Raw genomic sequence first — 21,759 nt, 5'->3', positions numbered from 1 at the left:
ACTACCAAACAGACAATAAATTCACTTTGCTTTACATAAAGATAGTGTCAGATGGATTAGGGATACATTGAAAGACCTTAGTTGCTTTTAACCTAGAATAATGTTTAGAAATTAAATAGGTCCTTGAAGGGCAGGATTAGTGGAATGCAGGAGCACAGAGAAGGAAGTGGGATATTCTTATAGTATACATGTTATTTGCCATGCTTGTATTTACTAGAAAATCAGTATTTTCCACTCCTGAAGCCAGCTTTCAATTTGAAGAGATTCCTTTTGGACTGAAGAATACCCTGAATCGTGTTGCAAAGCCTAGTTAATATGGCCGTGGTTGGTTGGAAGACTTAAGGGTCACCAATGTGATTTACAATTCTATATTTGTGTCCCTTCAAAAGGCCACTTGGTTTACCTCAACAAAGTGGCCATGTATTCTAGAGGATCGCCATCACTGCCAATGTGAGCAAGGGCCAGATATATAATTTTTTGTTGTTTATATGGTTCACTCACTTGACAGTTGAAGATATGACCTCTTCAATAAAAGGCCCAGTCCAAAGTGGCCTGAGAAGCTCTCAAAAATGAGAAATGTGTGAGGGCCTTTGCAGGACTTAATTGGTAGTACAACCATTTTTGCAGGTGGTGGACGGAAACTGAATTCAATTGACCACAAATTGACCATGAAAAAGAGCACTGATTACAAAATTAATTTGAGGCCCCGAAGGAGACGTTTTTTAACGTCCCTGTATTGCAGGCCTAAGAGTACCATAAGGATTACATTTTTCAAACGGGCTCATGCAAACATGCACTAGGGGAAGTACTATTTAAATCATTGAGAATAAAGAGGACCAGTATGTAGGATCTAGGCAGGAACTTACTTCAAAGGGAGCAGTGGTTGGTCCCATTTAAGAAGTTTGGATATTGAAAATGATTGGCCCTAGTTCCATGTGTTAGACCTGGCATCCTTAGCGTGGTTTCCCCTGTCTTTTTGCCTCTGCCTCTTGTATTTGACCTTGTGCTGGATTTCATTTTTGTTGGTTTTGGTACTCTGGGCACTTTACCACTGCTGATCAGTGCTAAAGTGCAAGTGCTCCCTGTGTAAATTATGATTATGATTGGTTAATCATGATTGGCATTTTTGATTTGCTAATAAGTCCCTAGTACAGTGCACCATGTGTGCCCAGGGCCTGTAAATCATATGCTACTGGTGGGCCTGCAGCACTGATTGTGCCATCCACATGAGTAGCCCTGTAAACATGTGTCAGACCTGCCATTGCAGTGTCTGTGTGTCCAGTTTTAAACTGCCATGTCGACCTGGCAAGTGCACCCAAACCAGACCAGACAAGACCCAAACCTTTCCTTTTAGTACATCTAAGGTACCACTAAGGTAAGTCCAAGGTAGCCCAATTGGCAGGGTGCAGTGTATTAAAATGTTAGGACATGTACTGGTGTGTTTTACATGACCTGATAGAGAAATTTGTTTTTCACTATTGCAAGGCCTATCACTCCCATAGGTTAGCTTGGGAATTGCCTTGAAATATCTTTGAAGTATAATTTCCCTTTGGGAGCAGATAGAGATTTGGAGTTTGGGCTCTCTGAACTCATAATTTAAAATGACATCTTTTTGTGAAGGTGATTTTTAAATTGTGTGTTAGAAAATGCCACTTTTAGAAAGTGGTCATTTTCTTGCTTAACCATTCTGTGCCTCTGCCTGGGTTAGGATGACAGTTGGGCTGGTTGTGAATTCACTCTAGACAGTCACACGAAGGGAGCTGAGGTGTGCTCTGCATATCCTGATGGCTCTTCCTGGGCTTAGAGCGGTGGGAGGAGCTGATACTTGCACCTAACTAGGGCTGTGCCTGTCCTTACACACTGCAGTCTCAAACTCCCTAGAGTGTGTCTAGGACCAGGGCAGGAAGGGCAGGGTCTTGTGCACTACAAATACTTTAATTTAAAGTTTGCCTACTTCAAAGGCAGAAATGAGTATAAGTATTGGACCAAAAACCACAGACTTGTAGAACACTTCTGGATCAAGAGGAGTCTCGGCCAACGAGAAGAGCTGAAGATCTGTGAGGAGGAGTACTGCCCCTTTGCTCTGTGTGCTTTGCTGGGTTGGCCTGCAGTTGCTGCTTCTGCTTTGGAGAGGACAAAGACTGGACTTTGCTCTGTATCCTGCTTGTGAAGTTTCTCCAAGGGCTTCGACTGAGCTTGCCTCCTGTTAAGAAGTCTTAGGGACAGCAAAGACATCACCTACCAGCCTCTGGGTTCTCGCGCTGAGGACCCTTACTCGCCAGGTGGTGTCCACTCCAGTTCCTGGGCCCTCGGGAGCCAAAGCTGGCATAAAAACAAAAAGAACTAGGCACAACTCTGCGCGGCTCCAGAACCATCACCGATGCCCAACTCTGCGCTGGTCCCTGCACCCAAAGCAGCGCTCCGGGGTGGCAACATACAAACGCATATCACAGCATAAATACCCTCGGTGGAAATGAATAAGAAAAAGTTAAATAAAGTAAGCAGGGAATACACTCTCTCCCCTTTCACAACCAGCACCTGGACATGATGCAGGTGCACTTGATGTGTTTCTTTCAGCAGTGGCAAGAGCAGGTGTTGTTATTGACCGCGGTGTTACACTGTGCTAAACTCAAAAGCTCCAAAGGCTAAAAATGTTGTATACGTCGCCAGAATGTCACATTGGACTGTACAAAAATGTAGCAAGCAAAGCAGTGCAAAGTACCGCCGTTAGACACGCCGGGAAATGCTAACATTTGCAAGCACACAGTGTAGGGGAGGTATTCAATTTCTATGCAAACTTTTACGGTGTTTCTTTAACAATTACAAGTGTCAGTCAACATAATATGATGAACATGAGTGGTTTGGGGCCTGCATTTGTGCACGAGTTGTGGTGGCTAACACAGCAGAAGGCACACATGTTATGAACACGTGATGCTCTGCGTGCCATGGTGCTTCATGGGATGCAGTGTGCCTGTGTGGAGTTCTTATATTCAACACATTAGGAATTGTTCAGCACTTGTGGCCAATAACAAAGCTGCATGTGGTTGCTGTGTACGCTTGTCTCGTGCTCATTGCAAGATGGATTTTTTGTGAATCTGTATTTGGTAGCAGTGTAAATCATATGCTTGCTTTTAAATAAGACAGGATAAATTAATCTATGACATGTATGGAGGTGGAAGGGGGCACTTACTTTGCAGCACCACTACTGAAGTCACACGTTGCATGTGCATGACAAAAGGTGATCTGGGGTCCACATGGTACGATTGGGGTGTCACAGTTTATCCCAGAATATCCTATTTTGCACGTCCCGCTCATGCACCTTCCATCACTCTGCACTCTGTTGTCGCACCTCCCATGTAAACAGGCACATTCTACAGAGAAGAAGAAAGAGAGTTATTCAAAATACATTATTACACAAAATGGAGAGCTGGTACAAAGTCAAGACCTCACGGAGTGGCGCGGGCCCGATGCAAATATGTCTGTTCTTATATGCCTCATTCTGACTGGAGCGGCGAAGTATCAGACCTTGTCCTCAAAGGTGGGTAAAAATGACACACACACAATGTCCTGCAGTTTGAAATGATTGACAAGTTTCCCAAATTCACCGACCTCTTAAAAAATGAATGCAAGATAATTTTCTCATATGAAAAATGAAAATTCTCCCACAAGAATGTTTTAATCTTTTTTCCTGAAAACATATTCTTAGCTTTTTCTTCGCTTTTCACCTTTGCAAACTTTGTGAAGAATATGGAGAAAAAAAAACACACACACATCCCGAAGTTGTGGCGGATTAAACTTTGCAACTTCCCATGTCCCCAAATCAGGACTGCTAATGCTCGATGGCAGTTTTCAGACACATTAAATAAGCAATCTTGCCAGCCTTCACCCAGTAGCCTTAGTCAGTGAGTTATGAAAAGGGTATTTAGACTTTTTTATATACAAAGAGCTGTGCCCGCCATCACACATTGAGAGGAGAGAGTAAAAATTGACAAAAAATGACAAGAGTTCTGGGGTGTAAAAGTGTGCGTAGTCTTTAGTTTTGCCTGTAACTCTAGTTTTTACCCTCGGTTGTAGTTGGGCCCGGGTTTATCACGTTATCCTAAAATTGTTATACTTTCTAAGGACAAAATTCTACCTAGGTTTCAACCTATACTGACAGATTGAGAGAAATTGCCTGTGCAATGATCTGTCACAGAATGTATATGTAAGTCAATGTTTCATAAACTAGCATTATGCAAGTCTCACTAACAGGTCCGACTACCAAAAGGCTGTATGCACCATTAACTCAGCAATGGCAGTGTACCTCTCATGTTGGACAAGTTACTTACCTTCGATAACGCCTTATCTGGTAGAGACAATAACTAGCTGCAGATTCCTTACCTTAGAATTTCCCCAGGCGTCAGTCTGGATCCAGAGATTTTTCTCGAGCAGTGCCGTCAGGTGACGTTGATTGGATCCACGTCTATCGTCTGAGTCATTTGCGCCGGATATGATGTCGTGGGTCCTATATACGCAACACCCCGGCACGCTGAGATCAGTTTCTTTTCAAGACTTTCCAGGTCAGAGGCACAGAGCCATAAAGAACACTGACCACTGGTGTGTCCAAACTAGGGCCCTGAATGGGAGTACCTAGAAATATGTTCGAAAAACAGGAAGGATGGGTGGGTCGGTAAGGAATCTGCAGCTACATACTGTCTCTACCAGATAAGACGTTACCAAAGGTAAGTAACTTGTCCATGTGAGTAGTAATCAGGGATACCTTTCCTCATCATTAAAAAAAAAACAGTTGTCCCGCCCCGGAAATTACGTTACATCCATTACTGGGACTTCCAGTGACCCCTAGGAGCCCACCCCGTAACAGATGTAGGTGTAGGTGCGTCACGTGGGTTGTGACACGGTGTGATGACGTGTTAGTCACGTGGCCTGTTGCTGTCCCTAGTGTTTAGGTGTATGTGTTGTGTAAAATGGCAGCCGTGCAGGTGTGTGCCGTGTTTCTGCACCTAAGAGGCCAAGTCTGGGCATGTTCATGCTGCAAGGCTGGTTGGGCTGCAGTGTGGCTCCTCAGAGGGAGGTGCGGTGGAACTACAGAGCACTCACCCACCCTTCCCGAGCCTTGCATAACCTAGAAGGAATGTACGATGGTGACTTTAAAAAAAATAAATAAACAAATCTTGAAGCTCACAGGCACAGAAAGGGCTAAGCATGGTGTATATGGACATAGAGCATGACCTTTAAAAACACAAGTCATAGTTACCTAAGGAGGGTAACTGTGTGTAACGGGAAGATAAGTGAGGCCTTGCAGGCCACGTGGGGGTCTTCAGGCCGATACGTAGTTTCTAGAGGAGCTGCTACCCACAACCCCTATTATCTTATCAGGCCTTCTTGTTAGTACTTACGTAAAGCATTGAACTTTCAACCTATGTTTTTTGCAAGTCAGAGTGACCCATACATGCTTATCAGATGTCCACGTAGAAAGAGGTAGCCCCCAGGTGAAGTGTTATGAAATTCTAACGTAACCATAAAACATAATATATTTCAGAGTCCTCCCCTTCACAATGCCTATGCATAATTAGCCTGGTGTAGCAAGTATACCCCATAGGTATCATACACACAGGCATCGTGAACCTAGCCCCTTGAGCTGTTGAGGATGCAAGGGTTTGTGATGGCCACCCATAGCCCATTTTATCATAATTAAAACACATTTGGTGTAACACATAAATAGAATATAATAATAATAATAATAAATTAGAAGAAAACATGGCTTTAAATAGTAGTATTCAAAGTACATGGCACATATGCTCTGTGTGTCCTAGGGAAAGGGGCTAGAGACAACAGCAAGTTGGGATCACATTACAAAAAATATACAAGCAGGTCATAGGTATTTACCTTCAGTAGAAGCTGATTTTGCATTACCAGTTTGCGCTCTGCCCTTCATATTTTTCTCCTTAATAGTCTGGGGTATCCCTGCTCTCCGCAAGCTTCAATTAGCTGGTCACAAAAAACAGTCTTGTGTGTATGATACCTGTGGGGGGCTTTTATACTTGCTACGCCAGGCTAATTATGCATAAGCATTGTGAAGGGGTGGGCTCTGATATTTATTATGTTTTATGGTTATGTTTGAATTTCGTAACACTTCACCTGGGGGCTACCTCTTTCTACGTGGACATCTGTTAAGCATGCAAGGGCCACTCTAACTTGCAAAAACATAGGTTGAAAGTTCATTGCTTTACGTAAGTACTAACAAGAAGGCCTGATAAGATAATAGGGGTGGTGGGCAGCAGCTTCTCTAGAAACTACGTATCAGCCTGAAGACCACCACGTAGCCTGCAAGGCCTCACTTATCTTCCCCTTACACACAGCTAACCTCCTTAAGTAACTATGACTTGTGTTTTTAAAGGTCGTGCTCTATGTACATATACACCATGCTTGGCCCTTTCTGTGCCTGTGGGCTTCAAGATTATTTTTTTTTCCAAAAAAGGTCACCATCGCATATTCTCTCTAGGTTATGCAAGACTCGGGGAGGGTGGGTGGGTGCTCTGTAGTTCCACCGTACTTCCCTCTGAGGACATGCCCAGACTTGTCCTCTTAGGCGCACAAACACAGCGCACACCTGCATGGCCCCCATTTTAATCAACACATACACCTAAACACTAGGGACAGCAACAGGGCACGTAACTAATACCTCATCACACCATGTCCCAACCCGCGTGACTCACCTACACCTACGTCAGTTCTGGGGTGGGCTCCCAGGGGCCACAGGAAGTCCCGGTAACCGATGTGACATAATTTCCGGGGCGGGACAACTGTCACTTTTTGAATGATGAGGAAAGGTATCCCTGATTACAACTCATGAGATAGAGACATCTAGTTGCAGATTCCTTACCTTAGAATAGATACCCAGAGCAATACCATCCACAGAGGTGGGTCTTTAAACTAACCTCCTACTAGAAAGTCCTGCAGGACCAAATGGGGAAAGTTCCCGTCCCTGTGGACCTGACTGTTCAGGCAGCAGTGTTTGGGAAACATGTGCAGAGATGCCCATGTTACCACCTGACAGATGTCAAGGACTGGAACTTTGCATGCTTTAACTCTGGTAGAGTGAACAAGCAAGCCCTCAAGGGGTTGCTTCTGAGCCAGTGCGTAGCACATTTTAATGCAGAGTACAACCCGTCTGGAGATGGTTCTCTTCTGCTCAGCCTTTCTTGGCACCCATATAACCAACAAAGAGTTGATCATCCACCCCATAAATGTTCGGTACGATGAATGTAGAATGCCAGTGCTCTTTTTGGGTCTAGGAGATGGAGTCTCTCCTCTTCCTTAGAAGGATGTGGTGGTGCGTAAAAAGTAGGCAAGGTGAAGGATTGGCCTACATGGAAGGGCGTAACCACTTTTAGCAGAAAGGTGGCCTTAGTGCGAAGCACCACTTTGTCAGGATAGATGAAAAGGTAGGGCAGCTTAGATGACAATGCCTGCAGCTCACTCACCCTGTAGGAAGATTTAATGGCCACAAGAAAGGCTGTTTTCAAAGTGAAAAGCCTGATAGGACAATTGTGGAGAGGCTCAAAAGGAGCGCACATCAGAAATGTCAAAACCAAATTCAAATCCTATTGAGGCATAATGAATGGAGAGGGAGGAACATATGAGTAAGGCTTTTAAGGAATATGTTACAATTGGAGACTTAAACAAGGAAAGTTGATTAGGCAACTGCAAAAAATGCAGAAATGGTAGACAGAAATCCTTTGAGAGTGCCCATAGCAAAGCCCTGCTGGGCCAAAGAAAGGATAAACAACAAAACCTCAGAAAGAGGGAAAGAAAGGGGGTCACAGACTTGTCTATGCACCATACCACAAATTTCTTCCAACGACAGGCATATACCATTTTGGTGGAGGGACACCTGGCTGGTAAGATTACATTACAGACTTTGAACAGAAGCTTCCAAATGCCACAGCTCAATCTCCATGCAAGAAGGCAGAGACTGGACAGGTTCAGGTGGAGAACCCTCTCCTGTGACAGAAGACCCCTCCGAAGGGGCAATCTGATCACAGGATTGATGGCCATGCTCAATAGCTCAGGATACCAGACTCTTCATGCCCAGGCGCAACCACAAGGATTACTTGGGCCCGGTCGTCTTGATCTTCTTGAGAACTCTAGGCAGAAGTGGTATGGGCGGAAAGGGGTACAGGAGGCCTGAGTTCCACTCGAGACGAAAAGTGTCACTGGACGATTGAAGCTTTGGCAACTTCAATGCACAATGCTGCTGACATTGTGCATTCTCTGCCGAGGTGAATAGATCTAACCAAGGGTCTCCCCACTGCTGAAAGAGACCTTGTGCCACCTTAAGATGGAGATGCCATTTGTGATCGACTAAGCATTGTCGGCTGAGTTTGTCCGGTCTGGCATTCAGACAGCCTGCCAGATGTTAAACCACCAGGGAAATGCCCTGTTGTTCAGCCATGTCCAGAGGTGCCGAGCCCCTTGACAAAGCATCCGCGACCCCACCCTGCCCTGCTTGTTGCAGTACCACACTGCAGTAGTGTTGTCTGTGACCACCTGCACAACTTTCCCTTTGAGAGAGGGAAGAAACGTTGTCATTGCTAGTCTGATCCCCAGGAGCTGCAACAGGTTAGTTCAGGTCTTGTGCAGTTCCCTCCAAGATCTGGACCATGTCAGAGGGATATCCCTGATGCTGCGCCCACTGGAACTTCAGGTTCCACTGCAGAGCCTGCATATGCTACCTGGCACGTGTCACCAGCAGGATGCAGGAAGCCATGAGGCCCAGCAGCTTCAGAGTCATTCTCAACAAAATCCAGGCTGAAAAATTGGTATCAAATCCAGGCTGAAAAATTGGTATCAAATCCTGAATATCTTGGACTCACTGCTCAGGAAGCATCTGAGAAGGAGTGAAATGTGACTTTGGCATGTTTATAGTGAACACATCAAATGCAGGAAGTCCCTTGTAGTCTGGAGGTGGGAAACGACAGCCTGGGGCAAGCCCGCCCTCAACAGCCAGGTGTTGAGATAGGAGAAGACTGGAACACCTGACCTGCGCAGATGAGCTGCGACCACCGCCATCACCTTGGTGAACACCCGAGGGGTGCTGGTAATGCCAAAAGGAAGCACAGTGAAGTGCTCAGTGGCCTACCATGAACCACAATTAATGTCTGTGGGCAAGCAGGGCGGGGATATGGAAATACGTGTCCTGCAAGTCCAACACTATCATACCAGGCCTGATAGAACTGGAGCCAGAGTGAGCATTTTGAAATTCTCCTCCTTGAGAAAGAGATTGAGGGAGTGCAGGTCTAGGATAGGGAGAAGGCCCTTGTCCTTTTCGGGCACCAGAAGGTAGCAGGAATAACAACCATTAACTATTCTGGCGCAGGGATCCTCTCTACGGCTCCCTTGGCCGAGAGAGACATAACTTCTCAGAGAAGAGCCAAGTGATCCTCCATCATCCAATCGTACAATGGTGGCATGGATTGGGGGTTAGTCTCGGAGGAGAGGGGAGGGAGTAGCCCCTATGGACTGTCTGCAAAACTCACCTGTCTGACGTGATGGACTGTCAGTGGAGCAGGTCATCCTAGGAAGGTTTAGAGGGCTGCAGAGGGGGGCGGTGGATTGGCCGGACCACTGGCTCCCTGATCCAGGAGGACGGTGGATCTCACATCCCCCTCCAACCACCATCTCTAGCTTTTTGGGGGATGTTCAAGATAATCTTATGGTCATGCCCCTTGATGGCACCTTTCTCTTCAGAGAGAACGCAGACTCAGCGCTCAAGTGCTTTAAGGATTCTCGTCCTACGACCAGATCCTTGGGTCTCACAATGGCCCCTCCTCCCCCTGTGTCTGCTTTTCGCCCCTTTTGTAGCTACAGAAGGGGCACCCAGCCACATCCATTCGCCTCCAACCACCATGCCACACATGCTGACCAGAGGCTGAGCGCTGAGTCTGCTATCTCTCTGAAGAGACAGGTGTCATCAAGGGGCATGACCATAAGATTAGCTTGAACATCCCCCAAAAAGCCAGACATCCTCAACCATACCTGGAGCCTAAGGGCCAATGTCAAAGAAAGCCGCTCTGGCCAGTGAGTTGGTCGTGTCCAGTCAACATCAGATTGCGAACTTCGCTACGTCTTTGAGCAACTGCTTAGGAAAGTACAGCCCAGGCCTCCTTCGAGACCCGTGGCAGCACTTGCGCAACCGTACCCCACAGTATCTGGGAATAACAGCCCAAAAGGCATACAGTGTTCACGGACCACAATGCTAGGCTGGCGGAAGAAAACATCTTCTTCTCAAGTGTCTCCAGCCTCTTGGATTCCCTATTCATGTGTATGAAAGGGAACGCACCTTGGAAAGTGGAGGTTTGGATAACCAAGCTCTCAGGTGTGGTGCTGCATCAGGAAACCTGGGTCACCTGCTGCAGGGTGATGGAAGCGGGCAATTGTCCTGTTCACAGGAGCCTCTGTGCTGGGTTTGGGCCAGGTACCCAGTAGGACATCTGTAAGGGTTGTCATTAAAGGGAAGCAGAGGTTCAGAGGATGAAGCCCAAGGCTGAAGCACCTCAGGAGGTTCACCCTGTCTGCCACCAAAGACAGCTCAACATCCAGGACCTCGGCTGCTCTCTGCACCACAACTGAATATGAAGCTTCCTTCTCCATAGCCACGGTGGGGGAAGAGAGCATGCCAGTATCTGGTGAGGTATCCAGACCACTGGCTTCAATAGGTCTGTGCACCAGTCCATGCGGTCTCTGAGCTGGTATTCTAAAGGGGTCATCGACACCTCCCATTCCTCAACATAACCTAGCCCAAAGGAATAAGGCTCAGGATCCAACACAGGGGTCAAGCCTCTGGGGAAATTCTAAGGTAAGGACTCTGCAACTAGATGCCTCTATCAGATAGCAGAATGCACCACCTATAGTCACTGGCACACAGAGGAGGAGGCGAGTTTCATCTGTATGATAAATTATTCATTTAACCGAGGACTGTCCTCCTAGACTGCATTTCCCAATCGCCAAATCAGTATTCACAGTAGCGGCTCCCGGGCCGAGGAAGGGGCAGGGCAGGACGGGCTGAGGAAGGTGTGGGGGGTGAGGGAGGCAGGAGTGGGAGGCAGGAGGGAATAAACATTAAATTTAATTTAAAAAAAAAAAACACTTACCTCCTCCGCCGTACCTCTGTCCCTCGACGCTCCTCTGCCTCTGCAGGCACAGGCTCCCAGCCTGTCCTGCACCAATCCTGACACTGCACAGAGCAACGTCAGGATTGCCTGGGAGCGCCCAGCCAGGGCGCTCCCAGATAGATTGGGAGCCTGTGCAGGCTCTCTCCAGCCCCGCATTCTGTTGCTGGGCTGGAGAGAGCCTACAGTGCATGTGTGTTTGGCCGGCCCGAGACAGCTGGCGAAACACACATGCGCTGTGAATCCCCCTCAGTGCACGTCACTCCCGTGGCCCCACCCTTTCTTCTTATGTTAACACTGCTACTAGGTGAAATGTATTCAAAATGTAGCTAACCTTGAGATACTTTTGTAGGATCCAGACTACATACTAATCCACAGAGTGCTACTGTGGGATTTGTTAGGTATTAGGGAGCTAATGAAGTAATCAAATGTGTAAAACCCCAGCAGAAATCAACTGACATGGCCATCTAATCGAATCCTCACGGTTTTCCATTGGCTCTTCTGCTTCTGCACATCACATTTAAGATATGCTGAATCATTTAAATGGTGCTCACCTGTGTCACCTGAACATACCCATTGACTAAGATCAAGCCTTCATGGTGTGATACCAAAATATAAGCTATAAAATATTGAACTGCAGCAATATCGACTCCGTGAAACCAACCAACACAATATTATCAAGGAAAGTAGATGTGGAGCTTGATTTGTAAATCTATATCACTATGAATGTTTACCTTGACAATATTGTGTAAATCGATGCTTTGGAGTCTATATTGTTGTAGATTGATATTCTTATGGTCATTATTTTCATGCACAACCATCCTACAGGGTTCTTACAACAGCTGTATTGCCAAGATGGAATCCAAGAAATGGGTGCATATCAGATGTCACGATCCTTCTTCTGCTACATCATAGGGATCTGCAAATTCATCCCATTTTAAATCTACTAAGGTCCATCCACCCTCCATTTATGGGTACCTTGCTGAAGTGAGCTACTGATTTCTGAAACCATCTAAAGAACGTCTTCCATGCCTGCAACACAACCATAGTGCTAAATTTCTTCTTACTGTTAGATATATAGCATGTGGCATGATAACCTCCCACTCACAAACCCCAAGTGTAGAGAGTCTCCACCTCCCTCATCGCTGCCCCCCCCTCCCCCAGGTAACCACCTGGCTACTCAACCCATCTGAAGAAATCACCAATCTTCCCACGCCAATTATGCACGCTCCCTTCTGTGCATACAGCCCCTCACTTCCACTGTACACATTCCCTAGCGTTCACTGCAACCTGGTGATATTCATCCCCAGCCATGCCTCATCCGTAAACTCACCCTCTGCTATTTCTAAAGTAATTTTTCTACCTTCGTGCCTCTCTCTTTCTCCATCCTCCAGAGCTGCAGTTATGTCAAGTTTCTCCCCACTTGTATCCTACACCCTGGCATTTCCCCTCTTGTATGTATTTGTATCGTATGCATACTGTTTTTAACAAAATTGTTTACAGAAATGTACATAAATATATGATGGACATAGCTTATCACTAGGACAGGTACCACCAGTGATCAAAACTAATGATCTGGCTGGGAAACACTGGTGCAAGCATAATTTGTATTTGTTTGGAACAGGTCATACTTTTTGAGCAATTCATACATTCTCTATTTCTACATTTGCATATGCAGAAGTTGTCACATTCCGCGGAGTGCTGCACTGATGCCAGCGTCCCGCCTGATGTCATCACCTGAGGCTATGCCAGGGGGTAAGACAGACAGTTTCCGCAGAGCTGGGAGGTCTGTAAGAGTTTAGGTGGGCCGCAGTATTGACAATCAAAATTTACCTTGTTGTTCCCTACGCTACTTTTCCTCTTCTTGGGGTGTCTGTGTCAGGATATGCCATTGGAGGCTCCATATTTCCAGTCCTTTCTCTCTCCCAAAATCCCTTGTGAGGATTTCCGAGGAATAGTATTTTACTCAATTCAAGATGGTTGTCACATTATTGATGTGCATAACATTTTTCCCAAACCCACATGAACTCTTAGGTATTTCCTGTTCCCTTGGCCGATATAAGGAGGAAATTAGTTCCTTCCTTCTGTCACAATACTTTGTGCAGACCTATTGTATTGTTTCAGCATTCCTCATTGAATGGAAGTTCTCTTCTGAGGTTTTGCCAGATGTCTTCCTACCCACCTTCCTTCTGGGTTATCCTGCTCCTCCAGTCCTCTTCTGGTTTAAATACTTCTGGAATTAATCAAATCAAGCAAAGACTTATAGAGTGCAACTAATCACCTGCAAGGGTATCCAGGTGCTGAGAACTTTGCTGCTAAGGAGGATTAGTTGAACAGATAGGTCTTGAGTCCTTTCCTGAATTCCAGAAGAGAGGATGAGGTCAACAGGTGAAGGGGGAGGTTGTGCCAGGATTTCACCGTGAGGTAGGAGAAGGAGCGTCCTCCACTGTTGTTTCAGCGGATGCAGGAAGTCTGTGAGATGGAAGCGGTGTGCAGGCGTCAGGAGGGCCGGTAAAAGTTTAGGCGGCGGTAGATGTATGCTGGTGCTTGATTGTGGAGGGCTGTGTAGATGTGGATGAGCATTTTAAGTTGACACCTCTTCTGAATGGGGAGCCAGAGGAGCTTCTTGAGGTGGGGGGTGGTGTGGGTCTGTTCGGTGAAGCAAAGATGAGACTGGTCGCTGTGTTCTGTATAGTCTTTAGCCCCCTCATGAGGTGCGTGGTGATTCTTCCGCAGAGTGCGTTTCCGTAGTTCAGCTGGCTGGTAACTAGGGCTTGACTGACAGTATGTCTGGTGTTGACAGGGATCCATCTGAAGATCTAAAGGAGCATGCGAAGAGTGGGAAAGCAGGCAAAGGAGACTGTGTTAATGTGTTTTTTACTGGTGACCTTGCTGTCCATGATGATGTCAAGGTTGCACGCATGGTCTGTCAGAGTGGGTGTGGGCCTAGTTTGGAAGGCCACCATGAGTCGTTCCATAGGGAGGTGTTGTTCCTGAAGATCAGCACTTCTATTTTGTCTGTGTTGAGTTTTAGGCAGTTATTTTTCATTCAGTCAGCAATGCCTGTCATGCACCTGCGGAATTTGGCCCCCGTGGTGGAGGGGTCTTCTGATATTGAGAGTATGAGCTGGGTGTCGTCTGCGTAGGATATGATGCTTATTCTGTGGGTTCTGGCAATGTTGGCCAAGGAGGTCATGTTGATGTTGAACAGTGTAGGGCTGAGGAACAATCCTTGGGGGACACCGCAGATGATGTTCTTGGGTACCGAGGTGAAAGGTGGTAGGTGAATTGTCTGGTTTCTGCTGGTTAGGAAGGAGGCAATCTATTTGAGGGCATCTCCTTGGATTCCAATGTTCATCTTCATATTCATATTCATATTCTCAGCAATTTTCTACTAATACTTCTGAATCACAATAGGCTGTAAACAAGTTTATCACAACACTTTTGCTTACACTACAATAAATGGTTCCAAGAGCCGTAGACTTTACACTCAGTCCCTACATCAACCCTAACAACCGAAACAATCTGTAATGAGCTTTGGAAGAACTAAAAAAATCCAATGATTTATAACATAACTTTGGATCATGCCTCCAATACATGATTGTAACTGCATGCCAGAATATCCCTATTGGTAGTTCACCAAATAACAAGTCATCAAAATTTAGACTTAAGAAATTACGCCTTTTGCTCTCTACACAAAACAATTTACAACTCAAATTGTCCAGCCTTCAAGTCGTAAAATTGAGGTCCCGGACCATATGCATAGAAAGTGTTCCGAGTCCTTCCAGGCTAGACTTAATATGCTTTTGACAGATTTTTCTGGGTTATTTAATGGGTAGTTTTGTGACTATTACTAACATTCTTTAAATCTGAGGCTGGTTCAAAATTGTTAAAACAAGTGATAGTAAAGCTGGTTCTTAAGAAGTCACATTTGTTACCCTCAGCCTTGCTAGTTCCACCCCCTTCCTAATAAACAAAGTAACTCACCTGGCAAAGTTGTAGAACAAGCACTATCAAATTAGCACTTCTGGGGTTCACATTGACTGGCTTTAGACTATTTCTTTACAAAGTTTCAGTATTGGTATTTGTGCCAGATATTAGGAGTAAGCCAACTGATGGTGCCATTGTCAGCATCCTATTTTATTAGATCTTGTCAGGAATGCATGAGAAAGTCAGGAAGACAGCATGAGGAGGGAGCATGAAATGCTGAAAGAGATGAGTGAGGTCACTGAAGGTGTCAGTAAGGAGAGGACAGACTACATTTTCCACATTCCTTGACACAGGCTATAACGTCTTTTGGAAACTGTGCTGCTGGGTAGTAGAAACTGAGACAGAGAACTAGACTGGTAACCGACTGAAGCACTCACTGCTGGATTAGGAAATACACATTTGTCAGCGTAGGCAGTGGGACTATATAAGCCTAAAGAAGGCATACAGTAACTACCTGGCAAACTTACATTCATTTATGGATATTTATACCAGTTAATTCAGCATTGTATTCTAGCTTCCCTCAACTTTGTTATTTTAGTGGGATTAGGGAGGTACTATTCTCCTAGTTTGTCTCTTATGCTTCTATCTCCTCCTTAAGTCTGATTCTCATTGGCATCCAAAGACTTCATACGCCTGTATTCAGGTCGCCACCAAGGAACACGGTAAGCAATGGGAATTATTGTCTGTTAGTTTGGAGGCATCAAGCAGTATACTTTACTCACTGTTGTGTATTATTTCACTATGAAGAACCTTTTTCCTGTCTCTAGTCTCGACGGCCTGAAAAAGCATATGATTAGCACCGGTGTGTGGCTTTCTATCCCCTATATATCACCTTTCCTCTCAGTATCTCTGATTGTTGTGCATATATATGCATCTTGCCATTGACAGAGAGTGAGATGGAGGTTTAGGATTCTGAACAGCATCATAGCCCATCATAGCCCTCAGAAGCACGTTGACAGATATAACAGTGGGGTTCAACACCATCAGTTATGAGCAGCTCCTGAAACGTGATTTGTAAGGAAGTATGGCAAAGTCCTAAGGTGGAGGAACTCACTTTCTAACATTTAGGAATTTAAGTTTATCCCGGTCTTCCTCCTCGTGCAATACATGCTTGTTTTGCTTGTCCTTTCAATGTGTCCCTTTAGTTCTTAGCTATTGGTTTCCATTGTTTGGATTTCTCTGCTAAATCAAACATGTCTACATTGCATATTGACAACAATCCTTGGGTTTTTCTGCTCAATCACTGTGCTTATCTTACAGGCTCTTAGCCAGTGGATGCAACTTGACAAAGACTGAATGAGCAGAGTGCTGGAAGTGGTTGGACAATCCTCTTTAAGACTATTGATTTTTTCCAGAGATCTTGTGCGTACATCTGACCCCAGTTTCAATTTGAGATATATGTGATATATTATTGGCAATGGTCTGTCATTGGTTTCACATATCAAAGTCAAAGTTTTCTTCTTGTGCTCCCTGAGCAAGATCCTACTATTTTCACGATCCTCTTTGGAGTTTTTATAGTATCTGGGAAAGCCTCTTCAGGATTAGACAAAGAAAATATTTGTTATTTGGCATCGCCAAGAATTTAACTTAATCGCTGCAGCACTCTCACTGACTTGTGCAGGAAGGCACAATATATCACTGCCATTCCCAAATGTCTTAGCTGATTATCAGTCTTAGGGGATTCCGCTTAAGGTTGTCTGTGTGGTACAGAAAGGCTGCTGTCAACATTTCCATCCCAACGCAGTGGCACAATTTCACACGGTGTTCATTGATACCTGTTCCATTAAGGGTCTGAAAAGTTGGTTAACGTTTCTCAATTTTCCTAGAGGTCAAAAAGAGAAGAATATCGTTCCCCTAGTGCCTCTGACCCTTGGAATAGCCTAGCTACTCAATTTAGGAGCATCCATTTACTGTCTACATTTTGTAAGCAACTAAACAAGTGTGTGCTTTCAATTTTTGCATTAATGCTTGTTTTACCAGGTTCATCAGCACACCAACGTCATTCACTGCTTATTTGGTTCTTTTTTTTTAGGTTGTCATCTTTGTAGAGCACAGGCCGTGCACTAATAAGATCTTTAAGGCATATCAAACGCATAGCAAGCAGAGCAAAAATGTGCACATCACCAATAAATGTGCACTTTACATAAATTATAAGATCTACGAGAACAAATCAGAAAAAAAAAATTAAAATGAATTAAACAGTAATCAGCAGAAGCGAGAATTTCAAAATACAAACCAAAGAGGTATTGCAAAATTTCAAGTCTTAAAAAGGAGGGAGTGTTTAAGACAATGATCCACATACGGCTTCTACTACCCATCACATTAATAACATCATTCCTTGCTTACTATACTGAAAAAAATCAGGGACAAAGAGATGATTTTTAGGTGACCACTCCAATGACTTTGCCAGGTTTAGCACATACAGCATTGCTCATATCTAAATTGTTCACCTTGATGGCAATAATTTTTTAACAAAGCCCCTTCTACCCATCTGGACCACCTATGGTGATTTACGGACAAAATCTCCCTGACAATGGATCTGCTATTTTTAACAATTCATTTAATTATACTGTAGAAGAATTACACACATAAGTCACTGATATATCACTATAAATGTTTCTGAAGTCCAAGATCTATTGTTAAGCATACTGATTTAGAACAGATCTGCAGATCCAAGACAAACAAACAGATTTTTCACATAAAGGTTTGCTTGCTAAAAATTCATCAGGTGAATTTTTATATTCGTTTCAATCTGAGCTTAATCCATCTGCTTTTTCAAACGATTCAGATTTAGTTTTGATCTATTTTTCATCATTCAAATACTTGAATCCCGTCTAAATGTATTATGCAGCCACACAAGAAAAGATAAGAGATAGCCAGGGTAATACTTACTTTTATCACAGTTGGTTCCGTATCGATTCAAGTCATAACAATATTGACAAACTGTCCCTTTAAATCCTTTATTGCACATGCACAGCCCAGTGCCATTGATTCTATCATCACACTAGAAAAATCAAAAGAAAAGGTCACTTGAAAAACATTCTATTATGACTTTATTAAGGTTTGCTGTGTTTTTTCCAAACTAGACCAGAAGGGCCTTACTCTCAGTCAATTGGCTAAAGTCGTGAATCTTGAGTGTCACAGCTTCATTTCCTACTAAAACCAACGCATAATAGCAATAATGCATACTCTAAAAATGCATTAATTTAACTAAAACAATTCATCCCAAAATCTATGCATCCTACTATTACTTTCTTTTTATTATAATTTTGCTAAACATTTAGTAGCTGTACTGATATTAAACTTTACTTGATAATCCACACATAAAAACAAACTTGTTTGAAGCACGCTACAAAAAAATCTGAATTCCAACATTATGGGGGTCATTCTGACCCCGGCGGTCAAGGACCGCCGGGGCCAGGGTCGGCGGGAGCACCGCCAACAGGCTGGTGGTGCCCCGCAGGGCATTCTGACCGCGGTGGTTTGGCCGCGGTCAGAAATGGAAAACCGGCGGTCTCCCGCTGGTTTTCCGCTGCCCAAAGGAATCCTCCATGGCGGCGCAGCTTGCTGCGCAGCCATGGGGATTCTGACACCCCATACCGCCATCCTGTTCCTGGCGGTTCGCCCGCCAGGAACAGGATGGCGGTATGGGGTGTCGTGGGGCCCCTGGGGGCCCCTGCAGTGCCCATGCCAATGGCATGGGCACTGCAGGGGCCCCCGTAAGAGGGCCCCACAAAGAATTTCAGTGTCTGCTTTGCAGACACTGAAATTCGCGACGGGTGCAACTGCACCCGTCGCACCTTCCCACTCCGCCGGCTCCATTCGAAGCCGGCTTCCTCGTGGGAAGGGTGTTTCCCACTGGGCTGGCGGGCGGCCTTTTGGCGGTCGCCCGCCAGCCCAGTGGGAAACCCAGAATAACCGCAGCGGTCTTCTGACCGCGGTGCAGTATTCTGGAGGGGGGAACTCTGGCGGGCGGCCTCCGCCGCCCGCCAGAGTTAGAATCACCCCCTATATGTAGTAATGACGCTAAATGAGCCGCACGTCAAACCAGATTTTCAAAAGGTGTGGCCAATCAGGACAGTTTAAATTCTAGAACGCAGTGGATAAGATTCACAAAGCCATGTGAGAGAACATAAAAGAATAGGTCTTTTTGAACTGGCCCAAACCCTCGAAAGAGGGACTATTTGGGTGACCGTCCATCCCCTGCGTGCTGCACCTCTTTCTGCAGTGCCTGCTGCTGCAGTGTGAAGACCGCAGGGGGAGAAGCTGCAGGCCTGAAGAGGAGCATCACCCAGCAACAAGCACAGGGCTGTGAGCTGAAGGAGAAGCAGCAGCATTGTGATCAAACAGCAGAGGACGGGGACCCTCCTTGGCGAGAGTTCCAGGTACCAGTGGACCACGAGGAGTTCTGTCATTGAGGATAGATCCTGGACAGGGACGTCTTCCACAAAGTAGCCTTGTTTGTGTGAAGAATGAAATGCTGTGTGTGGAATTTACCAGTAGGAGGCTCTGTAGGCTGGAGCCAAGGGGGCAGGGAATCTTTACCGACCTTTACATCACACTAGGAAAACAATAACCCAGGCTGGAGCAGTCAGCAGCAGAGCAAGGAGTCAGCGGCAGAGCGAGCAGCAAGCTGCATGGATGCTGAGGCAGCTACTGCCGCTACAGGATGTTGCCATAGGCCCTATTCTGCTCCATTCTACCCTATTCTATCCTGTTGTCTCGGGTGGCCAGGAGTGTGTGGTCAAGCGTCAAAGTCAACAGAAGGACGCTCGACTGCCGTCACTGCAACAAGACATGGAAACCATTGTTTCCAGCACCCTTCTGTGCCCTGTTATCTGGTTTGGCCAGCAGGGCGGTAGGTTAGGTGGGTAACAAGTTGATTGACCTAAGCTTGCACCAATGTGTACTGCCACCAGTCTATTAATAGCCCCCATGCCCCTCATTCTCCAACTACAAGTAAGGAGAAGCAAACTGTGATGGGGATTAGATGGGAGTGAAATGTGTGGCGCAGGAACGAGAAGCAAGAAGATGAAATTGGCTCTGTGTGTTAGAAAGGGAGGTTTAAGGCAAGATAAGGTCAAATGAGCCAAGTGAGCCCAAGCAAGTGAGGGGTGAGTACGAACAAGTGCCTAGGAACCTAGCTATCAACTAATAAAGCATTACAGGTGACCTCAAGGATGCTGTTTTACTGTCCTGGGGGCCCATACTAGCAAATCCCACACTGCGTTAGCCCTGGAGATAGGAGCAGGTACTTGGAAATCACATCTTAGGACCCGATAAGACTGGGCTGGGCCTACTCTCTTTTGCCAGGAATGTGATATGACATGGGTAAGGGATAACTCCTCGAACATCACTCATGAGATTCTCACAGTGGAGGAAGAAATTTACCTGGGTATATCTAATCCCTGTGTGGGGTCCTGAGAAAGCTCTTGTTATTGAATGTATACAGGTGAGCTTGGTGGCTGTTGACCTCACTTCACACACCAGGGAATCAACCCGATTGACTGTCTTGGCGAATGTGCATTCTTCCCTTGAGAAACCCCCTTCTGACTTTAGCCCGCTGACATGTAAGTGGAAAAAAATAGATCCCATCAAGCTCTGATTACATGGGGACATTGGTTCAGGGGTTGAAAGCAGGACAAAGTGGGATGAGGGGATGGAAATGCAGGGTTTTGGGTCTGTTTGCATTAACAATTATATTGTTTTTGGAGGAGCTCAGCCTCTGTATGATCAGTTGTTGTCCAAGGTATTCTGCAAGATAGAAGAGCTTGTCAAAACCTTATTTGACTCTCTTACTGTCAGTCTCTCTGCCACTGAACTCAAGCTTAAGAGCATAGTTTCTTGCACAGCATGTCATTCCCCTTGCCACTTCTCCCTTGTTGCTGCCTCCTCACCCTCTCTCCATTGTGTGGTGGTGGTTAATTTTGAGCTGTAGGAGTTATCATGAAAGCCGATTTATCTGTTCGCTGAGGCCTCTTATGTTGTTTCAAGGAATCAGACCCATCCTTTGGCCCCTGCAACTGGACACTCGGAGTGCCTTCACTACCCCCACAGAATTGAAGGCTTGGGGGGGTAGTTTTTCTGTGCCTGTCACAGTCTGCACCATGCTTCTCACCTTTGACTGAAGAATTTGAAAGAGCACCCGGTCTTCTGCTGGTTCTAGATTGACCAAGATAAGGGCGACCCTTTCTAGTAGCCACGGTGCTGCTTGACAGAAAACACCTAAGCAGACTGTACCCTCCAGAAGGAGTCCCAGAGGAAAAAAAACAAAAAATGTGGGAAAAACTCAGAACAGGAACTCCTGAAAAAGAGGAAAAAACAAGAGGAAAAAGAGGAAACAAATTGGAAAAGTCTCAATCAGAGTAACAGGAACTGAAGAAAATACGACGAACAGGAGCGAGGATCACCACCAAGAGGAAGTGTCTGCAATGCAAAGAAGACCAGCATTGAAAGGCTTATATACTAGAAGACAGGAAGTGACAAACAGGAAGAAAGAGTGACACCACCTTGGATTTGGAAAGCCACATAGAAAAGAATAGGAAAAAAGTTGCAGTATAAAAGGAAAAAGAAATAAGGCATGCTGGGAAAAAGGAAC

General features: G+C 45.4%; 1 protein-coding gene across 1 annotated transcript in view; it reads right to left on the bottom strand.

The window, feature by feature from the left end:
* STAB2 (stabilin 2) overlaps positions 1-21,759 on the bottom strand; it is an 805,158-nt gene that overhangs the window by 484,760 nt on the left and 298,639 nt on the right. Inside the window, 2 exon segments of the mRNA XM_069228991.1 lie at positions 3,191-3,371; positions 18,054-18,165. Coding sequence (XP_069085092.1) covers positions 3,191-3,371; positions 18,054-18,165 — 293 coding nt within the window.

This window comes from Pleurodeles waltl, chromosome 4_1, assembly GCF_031143425.1.
Source record: "Pleurodeles waltl isolate 20211129_DDA chromosome 4_1, aPleWal1.hap1.20221129, whole genome shotgun sequence".
NCBI classification, from domain to species: domain Eukaryota; kingdom Metazoa; phylum Chordata; class Amphibia; order Caudata; family Salamandridae; genus Pleurodeles; species Pleurodeles waltl.
Note: the sequence above shows the minus strand (reverse complement) of the source record. Positions and strands in the feature narration are given on the sequence as shown.